Source organism: Tiliqua scincoides, chromosome 3 (assembly GCF_035046505.1).
Source record: "Tiliqua scincoides isolate rTilSci1 chromosome 3, rTilSci1.hap2, whole genome shotgun sequence".
Lineage (NCBI taxonomy): Eukaryota > Metazoa > Chordata > Lepidosauria > Squamata > Scincidae > Tiliqua > Tiliqua scincoides.
Genome location: NC_089823.1, coordinates 91,083,173 through 91,098,945, shown reverse-complemented (window position 1 = coordinate 91,098,945; position 15,773 = coordinate 91,083,173). Strand labels below are relative to the sequence as shown.

At 41.3% G+C, this 15,773-nt stretch overlaps 1 protein-coding gene across 2 annotated transcripts in view; it reads left to right on the top strand.

Annotated features, from left to right (window-relative positions):
* Window positions 1–398: 398 nt before the first annotated feature.
* The window catches only part of TBC1D8 (TBC1 domain family member 8), a 58,418-nt gene continuing 43,043 nt past the window's right edge, over window positions 399–15,773 (top strand). For both annotated transcript variants that reach the window (XM_066619814.1, XM_066619813.1), the window contains exon 1: window positions 399–729. In XM_066619814.1, the coding sequence (XP_066475911.1) occupies window positions 603–729 (127 nt within the window). In that variant the 5' untranslated portion in view covers window positions 399–602. The remainder of the gene's footprint in view (window positions 730–15,773) is intronic.

The following is a 15,773-nucleotide window of genomic DNA, read 5'->3' as shown; positions in this document are numbered from 1 at the left end:
CTCTGAGGCTGCCGTCCTATCTATCCTTACCTGGGAGTAAGCCCCATTGACTATAATGGGACTTACTTCTGAGTAGGCATGCATAGGATTGGGCTCAGAGGCTGCAGTCCTATCCATCCTTACCTGGGAGTAAGCCTCTTACTCTAATGGGACTTACTCCTGAGTAGACAGGCATGGGGTCGGGCTCCGAAAGCGCTTCTGCCTCCCTGGCCCCTCAGCTGAGCCCCCTGGTATCGGAGACAAGCCCCGGGGAAAGGCCGGAGCAGGCTGCAGGCGGTTCTGCGCTCCCTCCCACCCGGCAGTGGTCGTCCAGGTTTCTGGTGCTCCCTCCCTCGGAGGCGGAACTCCGAGGGGAGGCGGCTGCAGGGGAGGGAGCGTGTCGGCGGGCGCCCGGGCTGGAGCCGAAGCCTTTTCGGCTGCGCCTCGAGAGGAGGCTCAGCAGAGCGGCGGCGGCGGCGGCTCCTCCCCCCCTCAGGCCGCTGCTGCGGGAGACGGACCGCCTCGCCCGGCCGCCGCCAGTTGACGGCCGGGATCCACGCGACGGCGGGAGCGACTGCGGGGCGATGTGACGCTGTGGCTGTGGCGCGGCCGGCGGGAGGAAGATGTGGCTGAAGCCCGAGGAGGTGCTCCTGAAAAGCGCCCTCAAGCTGTGGGTCACCCAGAAGAGCAGCGGCTACTTCGTCCTGCAGCGGCGGCGGGGGCACGGCGACGCGGGCGGCCGCTTCACGGGTACCTACCTACCGGGCGGGCGGGCGCAACAGCCTCCAGTCCAGTCCAGTCCAGTCCAGTCCAGGGCTTGGCTGGCGGGGGCAGGTCGGCAGTGGCTGCTGGAAATCCTGCCCGCCGCCGCGCCTCAGAGCCCGGTCCTGTGCCTGTCTACTCAGAAGGAAGTCCCGTTACAGTCAGTGGGGTTTACTCCCAGGAAAGTGTGGATGGGATGGCAGCCTGAGAGCCCAATCCTAAGCCTGTCTACTCAGAAATCAGTCCCATTATAGTCAATGGGGTTTACTCCCAAGTAAGAGTGGATAGGATTGCAGCTGGAGAGCCCAATCCTGTGCATGTCTACTCAGAAGTAAGTCCCATTAGAGTCAGTCGGACCTGCTCCCAAGTAAGAGTGGGTAGGATTGCAGCTGGAGAGCCCAATCCTATGCATGTCTGCTCAGAAGTAAGTCCCGTTAGTCAGTGGGGCTTACTCCCAGGAAAGTGTGAATAGGATGGTAGCCTCATGCAGGTTATTGGGGGGGGGGGGATAAAAGTACTAGTCCTTTTGCCTTCTTATTGGTGCGGGGTGGAGGAGTTACTGCTACCGGTTATACTGGAGAGGCCCCTCCACCACCACACTCTGCCCTCCAGGGCGAGGCCCAATCGGACCCCTCTCTCTCACCCCTGAAAGCTCCTGCCACCCAAGACATCTGTTAGGCTTCAGCGTGCTTTGTTGTGGCTTCTGTAGCCGAACTCCCTGATCCTATTCAGGGCTGAGGAGGAAGTAACTTCCCTCAGGCGGAGAGTTAGGGGAGGAATCCCAGCCTGGACTGAGGAGGCGGGGATGTTGCTGGGAAGAGCTTGCTGCTGTGCCCTGAGGTGGGGAAGGAACCAGGCTCAGTCTTTGTTCAGCCTTAGTGCAGGAGGCCCCTGCTAAAGAGCTGGGAACCTGAGTTACATACTCTTCTCTGGCCCTGGTTGTATACAGAACTGTAAAAACAGACGTCCTATCTTCACTCCCAGCTGAAAAAAGTCGAGTGAGTGGTTGTGCTATTTAAAGGGAGGTGGAAGGAGAAAAAGAGAACCATGTATAAATCCCCCATCCTTTTAAAAACAAAACCAAATCCCTTTTGGTGTTTCACAAAAGGTTTCTCTTCCTTGGAAACTCCCAGTTTTGCAAGACAATCAGATTCAAAATGTCTCTAGGACCAGTTGTCCCATGTGCCTGGGACAGCAGTTAAGAAACTACATTTTGTTTTAGAAGAAAGGTGGAAAAAAGATGTGAACAACATGCTAAAACTTAACAGGATACATATAGAATAAGGAAGCAGCTAGGCTGTGTATTTAAACCAAGCAGGGGTGTATTTTAAGCTAAGCAGGTATCACTGTTGGGAATCTCCATATGAAGTAACTCTGGCAGGGTAGGACACCATAATGGTACAGACACTTGACTTTTACTGGCCTTAGGCTCAGAGGTGTGCTGTGTTTGTGGTTTACAACTGCTCATGGATGTGAATGGAATGGTTGAGGCACTGTTCTACTTAATCTAACACAATGGTGCACAAACATTTGTTTAAAAAAGAAGCAACAAAAATACTGTCACTCCCCCCCCCCCCAAAAAAAACTATTTTTTGGGATCTCATGCTTGAGAGAGAAGTGTACATTATAGAAAGTCTCAGTTCCTGTTCAGGATGAATATGGTATACAGATAAACTTAAATAGAAGTTAATGACAGTATTATTAAATTCTTGGCAAATTTATTCAGCACAACATTTCTGTTGTAATTGTCCATCCAGGCTAATGTTTCAACGTTGTTAATTATTTTGACTTTTTTGTCAAAAACAGGAATGTGCACAACTGCACATACTGCCTATTGAAAATTGCTGTTTCTTTCTGAAAGTCACTTGCTTTTCTACTGTAGGGCAACCACAGGTTTAAGTATATGAATTTCAAGCTTGGAAGTCACATTTTTAGAAGTCTGTAGGCAATTATGTTCATTGGATTTTTTTTTTCAGCCCTAAGTAATAATAACCATATACTTTTGTAGTTCAGTGCAAGTCCAGTTGTATATTCTGGTTACAGTACATTATGAATGTACTAAATTGCAGGGGTGTCGGTCTTAAGAAAGTGGGAATGCTATAAATTTCATCCAACTTGCCAAGTCAGTTCCAACCACCCAAATTTCCTCCCTATTAATGAACTATGGTATCTAAATGGAACTTCCATGTTCACAGGTAATATACCTGTGAATACCAGATGTTGGAAACAAATGACAGGGAAGCACTGATTTCCTTGTGGTCTACTTGCAAGCTTCATGAGGCATTTGCTCTTCATTGTTGGAATTTGAATGCTGGGCTAAGTGGAAGCAAGTGACTTCCCTTTCTTTAGTCAAACAACTCAATTCTTGTTTTTCTCAGGCAGATCCAAATCAATTGAGTTCTCTTAGTCAGTTTTTTCCCCCCATGCAGATAACCAATCCAAAAGCCTTTGTTCTTCTGTCCCGCCATCAGGCACACTTTTTAAATGGGCAGAAGGGTTTGTTTGCTGTTTTCTAAAATGGTGGACTGTCATGGCATGTTGTGTTTTCTAAATAGAATTGCAACTGCTTAACAGGCTCTTGTAAAACAAGTGCCTTCTGTAATCTACACTGAAGCCCATTCTGGGCAAAGCAGTATTGTCTTCATTGCTCACAATGATAAGGTGGTCTTATTACTCTGTCTCTACAGTATCATGGGTGATTGTTATTCCAGCTTTGTAAGACTGCTTAGCCTTAGGTACTGCCTCTTGTGCAAGAATATGGATCTTAGTTACTGTCTTGGCAACAGCTCCTGTTAGCTAATGCAGAGGCATTATAGGTAACTTATACAGTATAACAGAGAGGATGACTTCTGATGAATGAATGGGCAGGACTTTGTGATTTGCCTTTATGTAGTGTTAAAGGCATTTTCATCATAGCGGATTTCATTGGCTTTGATGTGACCCTATGTACCCAATACATGGAGACAACTGACTAGAAATGAGACTGCCTAATGACTGGTTCTGCTTGTCATCCAGTTGCAGCTAAGTTTCTGTTTATAACTGTTTTGCCTTTTCTTCGGAGGAGAAGGCCAAATAATTACTTTCTTGTTGCTCCAAACACCTGGTTGGTCTAAAAAGAACAATATACTGTAAATTGTATTAAGGAAATATACGATGAGGCATAATTGTATTTGCTGTCTCTATCTCAGCAATACAAACTTGTAAATCTGTGAATTGCACTTATACCATGACCAAAACATGCAGTACAGTACTTCTGTGGGAAATTGTGCCCATATCAACCCACATGGGTTTTACAAGCACATAATCACTCCCATCCAGGGGTCTATCCATGACTCTATCCAAAAGCCCAGCCTGAAGCCAGATTGATAGGGATCGAGATAATCTGTTTCATCCAGAACACTCTGGAGTTGGACTGCCACAACCCGCTCAACCACCTTGCCCAGAAAGGGGAGATTTGACACAGGCCGAAAGTTATCTAGCACATTGAGGTCAAGGGAGATTTTTGTTTTTTTTAAAAGGAAAGGGGTGCACCATTGCTGTATTCAGTGGCATAGGCAAAACTCTCAGTGATGCATTCACCACTTCCCTCACTCATTCAGCCAGCCCCCCCCAGCTGATCTAATAAGCCACACTGGGCAAGGATCCAGGCAGCACATTAATGGTTGCACTCTAAAGCAGTGTTTCTCAACCTTTGTCCCCAAATATTTCACTTCTCATGATCTGTCTTATCTTAAGTACCACCAATACCAGTGATATCAACCTATGTCCCTACCACTTCCCATCTGCCCCCTCCAGTCCTGCCACACAGAAGATCCTTGGGAAGGTGGGAAACTTTCATGCTCTTATCAGCTGGCAGCTCACCAGCTAATAGTCGGTAGCACTACTGACAATCAACTGGTGAGCAGGAGCCCACCTGAGACAGAAGCTGATTCTCCAGCCAAAATCAGTTTGGGAAGTAGAGGTGGAGCTTCACAAGAAGAATCAGTTTTGTGTACTACTGAAGAGCAGCTCAGGTACCACCAGTAGTATGCATACCACTGGTTGAGAAATGCTGTTCTAAAGGACTCTGTCCACATCCTCAGGCTGTACAAGTTGAAAGGAGTCCAGAACATTGGGACCCAAAGATGCTCCAGTGACATTGATCAATGTCTAGAGACATTGACACTGCCAAAGAGGAGTCCAAATCCTAGCAGATTCAACTAATTTTATCTGCAAAGTTCTTACAAATACACAAATACACACCTTCACTACCGGTAATTCTATTTTGGTGTTGGAGGTGTACAGATACACCTTGCTCAAGAAGTCTCCCCCCCTCCCTTTGTTGATTGAGGTCTGTTTCACTCTGCCCTCACTTTTTCTATTGACATACTTATTTGGTTCCAAAATTGGTATGGGACAAAGTTCAGTGTATTATGATGTAGTAATATATATGATTACAGCAGAGGATTGGCCTTCCTTTTTAGAAATTGATACCTTTAATGTTGTGGACACAATGCCTCTAATGTGCTATTTATTTCAATAGAAGAGTTCAGGAGATGCTTAAATCTCTCCAGTTGCAAGCTATTGAGTTTAAAAATGCTCTACTTTCACTGGATTGTACACTTAATTTTTATTTTGGGGACTGTTTTGCTGCTAAAGTTCAGGCATCAAACTTCAGAGTATGTACCAGATGTTATGATAAAGTAAATTAGAAAACAAGACCTGATATTAGTTTCAACCCATGTGCTCAACCCAGTTCATACGCATAGTTTGAGATGGATTTGAGTTGAAAGTTGACATGAGATTAGAAGCTTCATAAAGCAGACAAACTGGATCCAGTTTTTTGTAATCTGTAAACTTCTGATACCATTTTACTTTGATGTTTTTAAATGTTCTCTAGAGAGGTTTTCATTGGTCTCCATTTTTGACTATATTCTTCCCACTGAATATACCTGGAATTGTCTATATGTAATCTTCGTTTTCATGACTTTCCATGGGGAACATATTGCCAGTTGTCCTTTTGAATTACTGTGTTGAGATAGATACATTTTCAGATCTAAAAATAGGCTTTACAGCTGCTAGATTTAGGCCCTGACCAATGATTGGAAAGTACCTTGTCACTTGTGTTTGCAAGCAGATCTTCACAGATGTGATATTAAGAAAACTAAGAAAAGATATTAAGAAAACTAAGAAAACACTTGTTTCCTAAGAACATAATGTACCTGGTTATTGTAGCTAAGAACACAGATATCTGTTCATTTTATAGAAGCTAAATCAGTACTTTGTAAGATAAACCGTACATCAGCTCAAATGGGTTTTAGCTATCTCTCTTTAAACATCTTTTTCATTCTTCTTTTGTTAACATGCACCATACTTAAAAAAGAACTTAATTGTACATAAAGGCAATGTTCCAAAAGATGCCCTAGCCTAGGTTGACTGTGCCTTGCCAACTGTAGTCAGTCTCACAGTCCAATCCTAACCAACTTTCCAGTGCTGATGTAGTCACAATGAAGCCCCAAGGTAAGGGAACAAACATTCCCCTTCCCTTACCTTGAGGAGGCCTCCATGACTGCCCCCCCCACCAGCTACAGCATGCATCTGTTGAGCACAGCTGCATTTGTGTTAGAAAGTTAGTTAGGACTAGACTGTTAGTTATGCTGGTCTCCAGGAATATATAGTGGGATTTTGGTGAAAGCAGGTTTCAAAAAGATATTTCCATGGTGGGTCTCATGTTAGGAGTTAACTGTGTGTTAACTGATTTGTTAAATCCCTTGTTGACAAGTTCTCTGCTTATTTTTCTATACAGCCCCCCCCCTCCACAGGCTCTGTTTCTGGTATCTGCCGTTCACAAATTCTCCCCATCCTGCTAATCTCATCTGTTCTGGTTTTGTATGCTCATTTGCAGCCCTCCAAACTGCATCCCCTTCACACCTGCTTGTCAGCTAACAAGAGGAAGACATTTGGAGGGCTTGCACAGAGCAACCTCTTCACATTTGCTTGTTAGTGTTTGCCCTTCAAACAGCTTCCTCCTAGCATCTACCTGCTATCGTGGTTTTGGGATAGCTTTGCAACACAGCAGACTTTTCAGGATAACTGCCTTTTGTGGGTATCTATGCAACTTGGGAAATTCTTTTTGTGCTTCTTAAGAAGGTAAACTACTACAACATATTGAGCATATACGTATTTATTAATCCTGGGATTTTATATCCTGCCTTTCTGCCCCTAAAGTGGCCCTGAATGATTAAAATCATAGCATGTTTTGGAAAAAAAAACTATTTCAACAAAAATAATTTACAATTAAAAATATATCAGTCTTAAAACAAAATCAAAATGAACATAATCACAGCATGGTCAAAAAATAGCAGTACTGATACAACTGAGAGGAGAAAGGAAAAAAACAGGTTAAGAAAACAAAACAACAAAATAAAAGTGTTGAAGTGACAATGAAAACTCAACAATGAAGTGGGCAAATAGGCCTCAAAGAGGAAGGGGTTCTACAGTTAAAGGGAATTTCAAATGCCCTGGCACATTGCCCCACCCCTGTCAAATTTATGAAGGAGAGGGAACATAGAGCAGGGTTTCAGATTTTTTAAAAAGTATAGGATCCAAGGTGCTTTAGAGCATTTTCCAGGACTTTCTGAATTTTTCTTTGTATCTGCATTTAGAGATGTAAAATTTTCAGAAATTTTGAAGCTTGGAAAGAAGTTTTTCTGGTTTTTTTCAGAAAAAAACAGAAATTTTTGGGAAAATTGAAAAAATGCTAGCCCCCCTTTTTTTTCTTTTCCACATTGAAAGTCATTCTGTTACTTTAGGAACATAAAATATGACTATGGACAATTTGACTTGGCATAAAATGATCACAACTAGTATATTAAGAATATAGTGTATCCAAACAATTATTGCAAACAGAATTTACTTTTTAAATATTTATTTGTAATTGTAACAAATGGAGCAACAGTCTCTTAAACTGCTTACTAACTTGTGGAACAGACAAAAAACCTCCACAAAACAATTTTTAAAATCCAGAAGTAACAATTATTCATATTTCCTTTCCACAGTATTAAATAAAAATAAAAAGAATTGAAGAGGGGGGAAGTGTATAGAAGGGAGTAGGACTAAGTTTCAAAGAATGGGCATGAAATTCAATCAGAATCATTTTCTGAGTTGTAATTATCAATATCGGTTTCCGTCTCTGCTTCTGCAGCTACTCTGTTGTGTCTGTCATTTTCACAGTTATTATGGACTTGTAAAAACTGACGGTTTGCCTGGATTGACACAAGCTTCTCTACCCTTTCACATGTCAGTTTATTTCTTGATTTAGTGTTTCCAAACATAGACCAGATTCTTTCACATGCTGCAGAAGATGGAGGAATCTGAAGGCGGCGAGAAGCAATAGGAGTCAGAGGCTGAGTTGTGCAAAGACCTTGCTACCATGTTGCAGGAGAAACATGTTTGGCAGAATCCCAGATTGCTTTCCTGGACCAAATCCCTGAAGATGTTCTATATTCTGCAACATTTGAAAGTACCTTCCAACATCAAGTCCTCAATGTGATGCTTGTTTTGTAATCCAGTCAAATGCAGTAACAGTGCTGTCATCACTTCTATTTCCACCTTTGAATCTTGGATCCAGCAGATTTGCAGCAGCATGAATTGGAAGGCAACAAAATTCTTCCCTTTTAAAAATAAAATCTTTCACTTTACTTTCTTCTATAGTTGTAAGTGGAGATATACTGAGATTGTCAAAAACAGTTGTTTTTATCTTGGACATTAGATAAGGAATTTCTGAGTCAGTGCACTTTTGTCAGATGCAGTGATTGCTGCAGCAATTGGCTTTAGAATCTTCAGGGAATTTTGCAGCTGAACCCAGGAGACATCCTGATCAAGAACAGTGTTTCTCACACACCAGGGTACTTTAAGATCTTCAACTGTTACTGTTTCTTGAAGTTTCTTTGTTTTTTAGTAAACTTTCAAAGAAGATGACCACACCAGCCCATCAAGTTTTACTACTGAGCTTCAGTTTCACTATTTTATTCTTTGCATTTTTTCTACTTGCTTTTTCTTGAAAACTGCAGCTACAATATGAGTACCTTTTACATGTTTTAGAACTTCTTTTGCTCTATAGATCATTTGAAGAGTGTTCAGTTTCATAATATCATTAAGAAGCAAGTTGAGCCCATGAGATGCACATCCTATTGCAGTAATATGTGGATACTTCTCCATTATGATCTCCCATGCTGCTTACATATTGCTGGCATTGTCAGTCTGCAAAGCAAATACTTTACCACTCCCAGTTTTCTGTAGGACTTCAAACATTTTACAGCTGATATACTCTGCAGTATGTCTGTTCTCTCCTATTTCAATGCTTTTGTAAAAAACTGGTTGAGGTGTTATAACAAAATTTATAATTCCTTCTCTCCCATTTGTCCATCCATCCGTAAGTAGTGCAAGACACAGTGCTTCATTAATTTTTCCTTGCACAGATTCCATTACACGTTCATAGTCTTGACTCCAAAAGAGGCTTGCTCAAAGAATGTCTACTGGGCAAATGGTCGTATGATGGTCTTAGTAATTTCAAAGCTTCCTACCAGTATGTATTTTCAGTTATTGAAAATGGTGTTCCAGAAGAATATATTTATCTTGCAAGAGCTTGATCAATTTTTTCCTGATCGGTGTCATTTTGTCTACAAATGAAGTTATTGAATAATTTTCGGATGCAGCTGTCTTCAGTATCTGTTTACTTGAAGATGCTGCTGGTGGGACAACAACACTTTGTGTTGCTGCTGATTTTACAGATGGAGTAGAAAGATGACTTCTTGAATGAGAAAGTTGAGAAAAACTGTGCATTTTCATTACCGAGGTCCTCTTCACTTAGATCCATAAAGGATTTTTTAATATTTACAGGACACTTGTGACATACAAGAATGTGTTTTGTCATCCTAGTAGCATTTGGCAATGTGTATTTCATCTGACAATATTTTGCAAATCACATTTTTGTTCTCAGAAGAACTTGTAATGTAAAAATGCCTCCGTATGCTAGATGTTGGTCTCACCATTTTCTTGAGGGGAGTAGGAAAGAAAAATAATTTAATGGCTAGTTTGCAAGAAGACACTAATCTATGGTTGTGGGTGGGGAAAGTAAAGAACCAGATCAGTAGTAATTAAATTATTATTTACACAAAGTTATAAAGTTAAACTAATGTAGCTAAATGATTCAGTTTTCTGGAATCAGATAAATGTAAACTCTTACCTTTTTAAATTAAGTATATATTTTTGGGTCCTTTTTGTTGCTCTGTATTTTCTTCCAGTGCTTTGAGGCCTTGTGAACAGGACAGAACAAAACCAAACATACCCACCCACATGCAAAAACAAAACTGAAACCTTTTTCTTTTCTTGTGACAATAGCAGCACCTCCTAAAGGAAGAAATGCATCTTGTTCTTGCATTGGAGAGTTCAGTTTGTAACCTAGGACTTGCTTGTCCTCAGTGCACAGAAATTAAAATAATGTGATACCATACATATTTTTTAGAAATGATTTGGAAAATATTTGAACACCTTGTCTTAAAATATTTTATTCATCATGTTAAAATAAAACATTCAATCAATTTTTTTCTTTTTTCAATTTTTCTAATTTTGCAGAAAAAAACAAAAAAGGCTTCTGGAAAAAAACGGGGAAAAAACCGTTTTTCCGAATTTTTCCGGGTTTTTCCCGGGCCTTCACATCTCTATCTGCACTTCCTCACATGTACTAGAAACCATTTTGTAAGATCAGCCTTCCAGAAAGACATTTCAAGGGACAAAAGAGTAATGATAGACCTAAGACGATCCACTGCATATAGATCATCTTCCTCCAGTTTCTTTGGACCCTTCTGAATGAATGGATAGAGAAAAAGAACCAGGTGAAAGAAAGCAACAAAATTGTGAATAATAGGGAGGGCCATCCCTTAGAAGGGTGTGGAGCCCAGGGCGCTATTTGCACATGTGCGCGCGCACACACACATGTACGTGTGTGTAAAATAATATATTAAAAAGTGCTTAAATTAAAATATACCTCAAAATTCAAATTAACAATAAATTTGAGCTCATTAATTCCCTATTACTATAGAAGCACTCTTTCCTTTATTGAAATTTTAAATAATTAACCCAGCTAATGAGACAAACAAAATAACTACTAAAAATTGAAATGTAAAATACTCTAAATTAAACTCGCTCCCCAAAAAGGAGGGATGCCCCTTTCTTTTTCAAAACATATCAAATATATATTGGCTTATGAAGAGGCCAACTGCAAATGCTTCTAGAGAGTAGTAAGGAAGGAAAAAAGTGGGAACAAAACAACTAGGAAGCAAAGTAGAAAAATGGGTGGGGGTTTGAGAAGGCTTGCACTATGGAAAGTTTCCTGAAGAACCCATCTGATATACAAAAAATACTATTTTTAAAGCAGTAATTTCATAAATCTCTGCAAGTTGGGAAACTGAAATACTTGCACCCCCATGTACAACTTTGTGCTTACCTTCTTAGAGATTTCTCTCTTGTTTAGTAAAGATAAGATTAGAGGAGACTGCATGCAACAGGACTTCAGTCTATAAGAGAGCTTGATGCATACTGATATGTAAAGGGCACAAGAGATGTATGTTATGAGATCATTATTTTTAATATAGGGCAAAACTCCGTCTACTGCCTTCCTTGCCTAAAGGCTCAATCTTATTACTTGGGAGTAAGTCCCATTGAAATAAATGGGACTTCTGAGTAGACATGCATAGGATTATGCTTGCCACCCCTCCTTCTTCTGACTTTGCCCAGCCTCCCATTACAGAAGCAGGTGCAGACCAGCCCCAGCCTTTCTCTGTGCTTCAGAATAGCTTCTGAAGCAGTTTCTTGCCGCAGTGTTTGCTTGAGGCATCAACATGGCAACAAAAATAATGAGGTAAGGCATTTTCTGGGCCCCTCCAGAGTGGTGCCCAGAGTGGTCATAACGGTTGCCCTTCCCAACCCCAAATGTCGACCCTGGTAATAGGTTCACAAGTTACCTGAAATACCCTTAGAGAAAAGCATACAGTGCTGTTATAGTGATGTTATAAAAGCTTGGTTATTATTATTATTATTATTATTAACAGTATTTAAATATGGTTAAAATGCTGTGACGGCTTTTAAAAGTTGAGCATGCATAAAAACCCTCAATCCCATTGTCATTTAGTTTGTGTGAGTTCTACCAGTCACATATCCTGGGCCATGCATTTCAGAGGAATAATAGTGAGCTGTTTAAGCTCGTAGAATTTACAGGTATTTCCTTTTGTAAGGTAAAAGATTACAGAAGTTGGTTGAACTGGTTTTCTGAATTCACAAAGATGAGAACTACGAAGTAGGAAGTTTTGGTCTCTGTTGGCTGTGATTGTTTTAGTTCCTCTCGAAGTCTGAGAGGAACCTTTAACTTGCTCTCGTTTTCCTTTTCACTGTGACATTCAAAAAATTTCTTAACTTGGAGACTATGTTAAACATGAATTCAGGGGTGGCCTTAGGATCTGAGGGGCCCAATTGGAAACATACTTTGCAGGACCCGTGGTTCACAGCCAAGGTCTGGTGAATCTTAGAGATAATAAATTTTATTATAGATGTTATATTTCTATGGTAGAATGGAAACCAATGAAGATGTGTGCTTAAAAAGTGCATGTGAGTTAATGGACCAAATGGCTCTAACCAGTGGTTCCCAAAATGCTGCTTGGATGTTGGGACTGCAGGTAAGTATTTGTGGGGGTGGGGCCTAGGCTGGCATTGCAGCTATCGCAGCATTGTGGAAACCCAGGAGTTTTTCGCCTTACCTGGAGGGGGTTGTGCTGGCCTCAGGAAAGGTCCACAAAAACTGGAGGTGCACTCCAATCCCCAAACAGAGTGATTTCTAGCATCAAGGGGGCTGCGGGCCTTCTGTACCCCCCCTGAGGCTAGTGCAGCCCAGTTATGGTTCCCTATAGTGGGTCACAACCCACCACTTGGCAAACCACTGATCTAAGCACATTTTAATATACAATTGCATACATTTAAGCCTACCAATAAACAAACAGAAATTGTATATTACTTTTGAAAAGTAAATAGGTACAAAACCACTTGTTTTAGTGACTGTGAAGTGATTTAGTAAAAAATGTTTGTTTAAAATGTTCAAAATAAACAGTCTACAGCAGTGTTTCTCAAACTGGGTCGGGACCCCTTAGGTGGGTTGTGAGCCAATTTCAGATGGTTTCCCATTCATTTCAATATTTTATTTTTAATATATTAGACTTGATGCTACCATGGTATGTGACTGCATTTGGGGAAATGTTACAGACCTGTACTTTTAACAAACTACTATGGATATTCTTTGAACAATGATAGTAAATGGAACTGACTCCTGGGTAAGTCTGGGCAGGACTGTAGCCTAGGATTGTTAAAAATGTTCCTGCTTGATGATGTCACTTTGGGTCATGACGTCACTTCTGGTGGGTCCTGACAGATTCTCATTCTAAAAAATGGGTCCCGGTGCTAAATGTGTGAGAATCACTGGTCTACAGTAAACAAACGCTACTGACTTTTTAAGAATTCAGAAGAAAATTAAAATTGTTGCTGTTCTCTATAAAACCTGCAATGTGGAGTTAGGTGTCTGTTACAATGTGTTGTGTGTATTTGATAAGACTAGATTACCCTAGAATGGAACCCCTTTAGGCATGGGGCACATTTGGGGGCATGTGTTCTAATTGGCTTACATCTGCCCCTGCATGAATTTGTTTGCAAGAACACAAGAAAGTACCAAAATAGACAGAGTGCAAATACAATTATTACATTGCAAATGCAATTGTTATGAGACCAAATGTAGGATGTCTTAAGTAAACTCACTCAAATGTCTTCCAGAGGAAGGGAGGTTTACATTTTCCTTGTCATAAGCCTGCTTTTTACAAATTTCTTTTGGTGAACTAGTCATAGTTCTTTATATGTAGTTCATTTTTCCACCACCAAATATCTTCCTAAGGTGGGCATAATAGTGATGAATAAAAACTGTCTGCTGTTCAAGGTGAGGCTGGCGGGGGGCAGAGTGAGGGTGGGGAGGAGGCATGATGCGGGGGGTGGGTGGGCTGGAGGCATGCCGGGGAAGGAGGGAGGGGGCGGGTCCGCAGAGCTCTGCTCCGCAGGATCCAAGACACTCAGGGAGGGCTCCGCGCCCTACACGAGCACCTTTACCTTAAAGTGAGTAGCCCCATTGCGGGGTTGCTTACCTTACCTGGGAGAAGGGGACAAAAGTCCCTTTCTCCTGAGGTGCCTCCTGCGGTAGCCCGGGACGCGCAGGATCTTGCGGCAGTCGTTCTCGGAGCCACTGAGGCTGGGTGCCCCGGGCAGCTCAGGATTGGGCTGCCCCACGGTACACCATGCTGTTAGTGGGGGGGCTCATACCCTCCAATGGTGAGGTGGTACACCTCATGGTGAGGTCCTATTAATAAATGACTCTTCACCAAACTCCTGTGGCACACCTGGGGACCATTCACAGCACACCAGTGTGCCACAGCACAGTGGTTGAAAATGGCTGCCTTAACCGTTAAAGGGGTCACTGCTGACACCACATGCTATCTCCTCGCCCGATCTGTGATTCCAATACAGGACTCACCGGAAGTGATGTCATTAACTTACAAGTGATTTTGTTCTGGTGATTTTGTTTTGTTTGCTGGTTTTGTTCTGTTTATGTAAAACAATAAAATTTAAGGGGAAAAAATTCACCTTAATTTAAAAAAAACAAAAACCTTAGAAGTGATGTCATTGCCGGAGGTCACATCATTAAGCTGCAATCCTATCCACACTTACCCAGGAGAAAGCTGCATTGACTCTCATTGTTAAAAACATATACACAAGTAGCCTGTTAAAGTACAGATCTGTAACATTTACCCAAATGTAGTCACATAGTATGATAGCATCAAGTCTGATATATTAAAAAATAAAATATTGAAATGAATGGGGACTCATCTGAAATTGGTTCATGACCCACGGTTTGAAAAACACTGGTCTAAGAACTTGGCTAGCATGACCCAAATGTATACAGTAGTTGTCCACAATGAAATGAAGGTTTTTCTAAAGCCCCTGTATATGTATATATAAAGGTGTCCCCCTGAAACTGCAGATCCAGTATCAGCAAATTCAGCTATTCACTGATTGAGGAGGGGGGCTGCCCTCCCCATGCCCATTAATGTTTAGATCTTGGCTGCTGCAAAAATATTTTTCCCTTTACAGGTTGCTGTAAGCATACAAGCTTATAGTGACATGGAAGCAGACTACAAGCAGCCTGAATTATTGAAAAAAACTACATTATTAACAGGAAGCAGTTAACTTTAAGTTAAGCAATCACTCTCGTTTTTTCAAGTATTCAGGCATCCTGCAGCCTACCTCCATATCACTATAAGCTTATATGCTTATAACAACTTGTAAAAGGAATAACATTTAACAAAGGCTAAACAGCTTTGTATTCTTTGAAAAAGAACATTTTGTTGCTAGATGGCTGGGAGTTTTTTTTGGGGGGGGGGTTCAGAGATTTGTAAAATCTCAAATTTTACATTAATGTGAAAAGATGTGTGTTCATGCATTTAAGTAATTACACATTTTTGTATGACAAATAAGTTAATTTTAGTGATCCTATGGTTCTTTTTATCAACATAGGATGAGAAATAAGGGTGAAGATGCTTTTGTCCCTTTTCAAACTGGCAGAACCTAGTCTTTTTAAAGCTGAATTTAGGATAAATTGTTCATTATGCCTTATTATTAATTAACAGTATTTATATACCGCTTTTCAACTAAAAGTTCACAAAGCGGTTTACAGAGAAAAATCAAATAACTAAATGGCTCCCTGTCCCAAAAGGGCTCACAATCTAAAAAGATGCAAATGAATACCAGCAGACAGCCACTAGAACAGACAGTGCTGGGGTGAGGTGGGCCAGTTACTCTCCCCCTGCTAAAAAAAGGAGCACCCACTTGAAAAAGTGCCTCTTACCCAATTAGCAGGGGTTAATTAGCCTTATCCAAATAATGTGACTAATGTGATATGTGCCAGC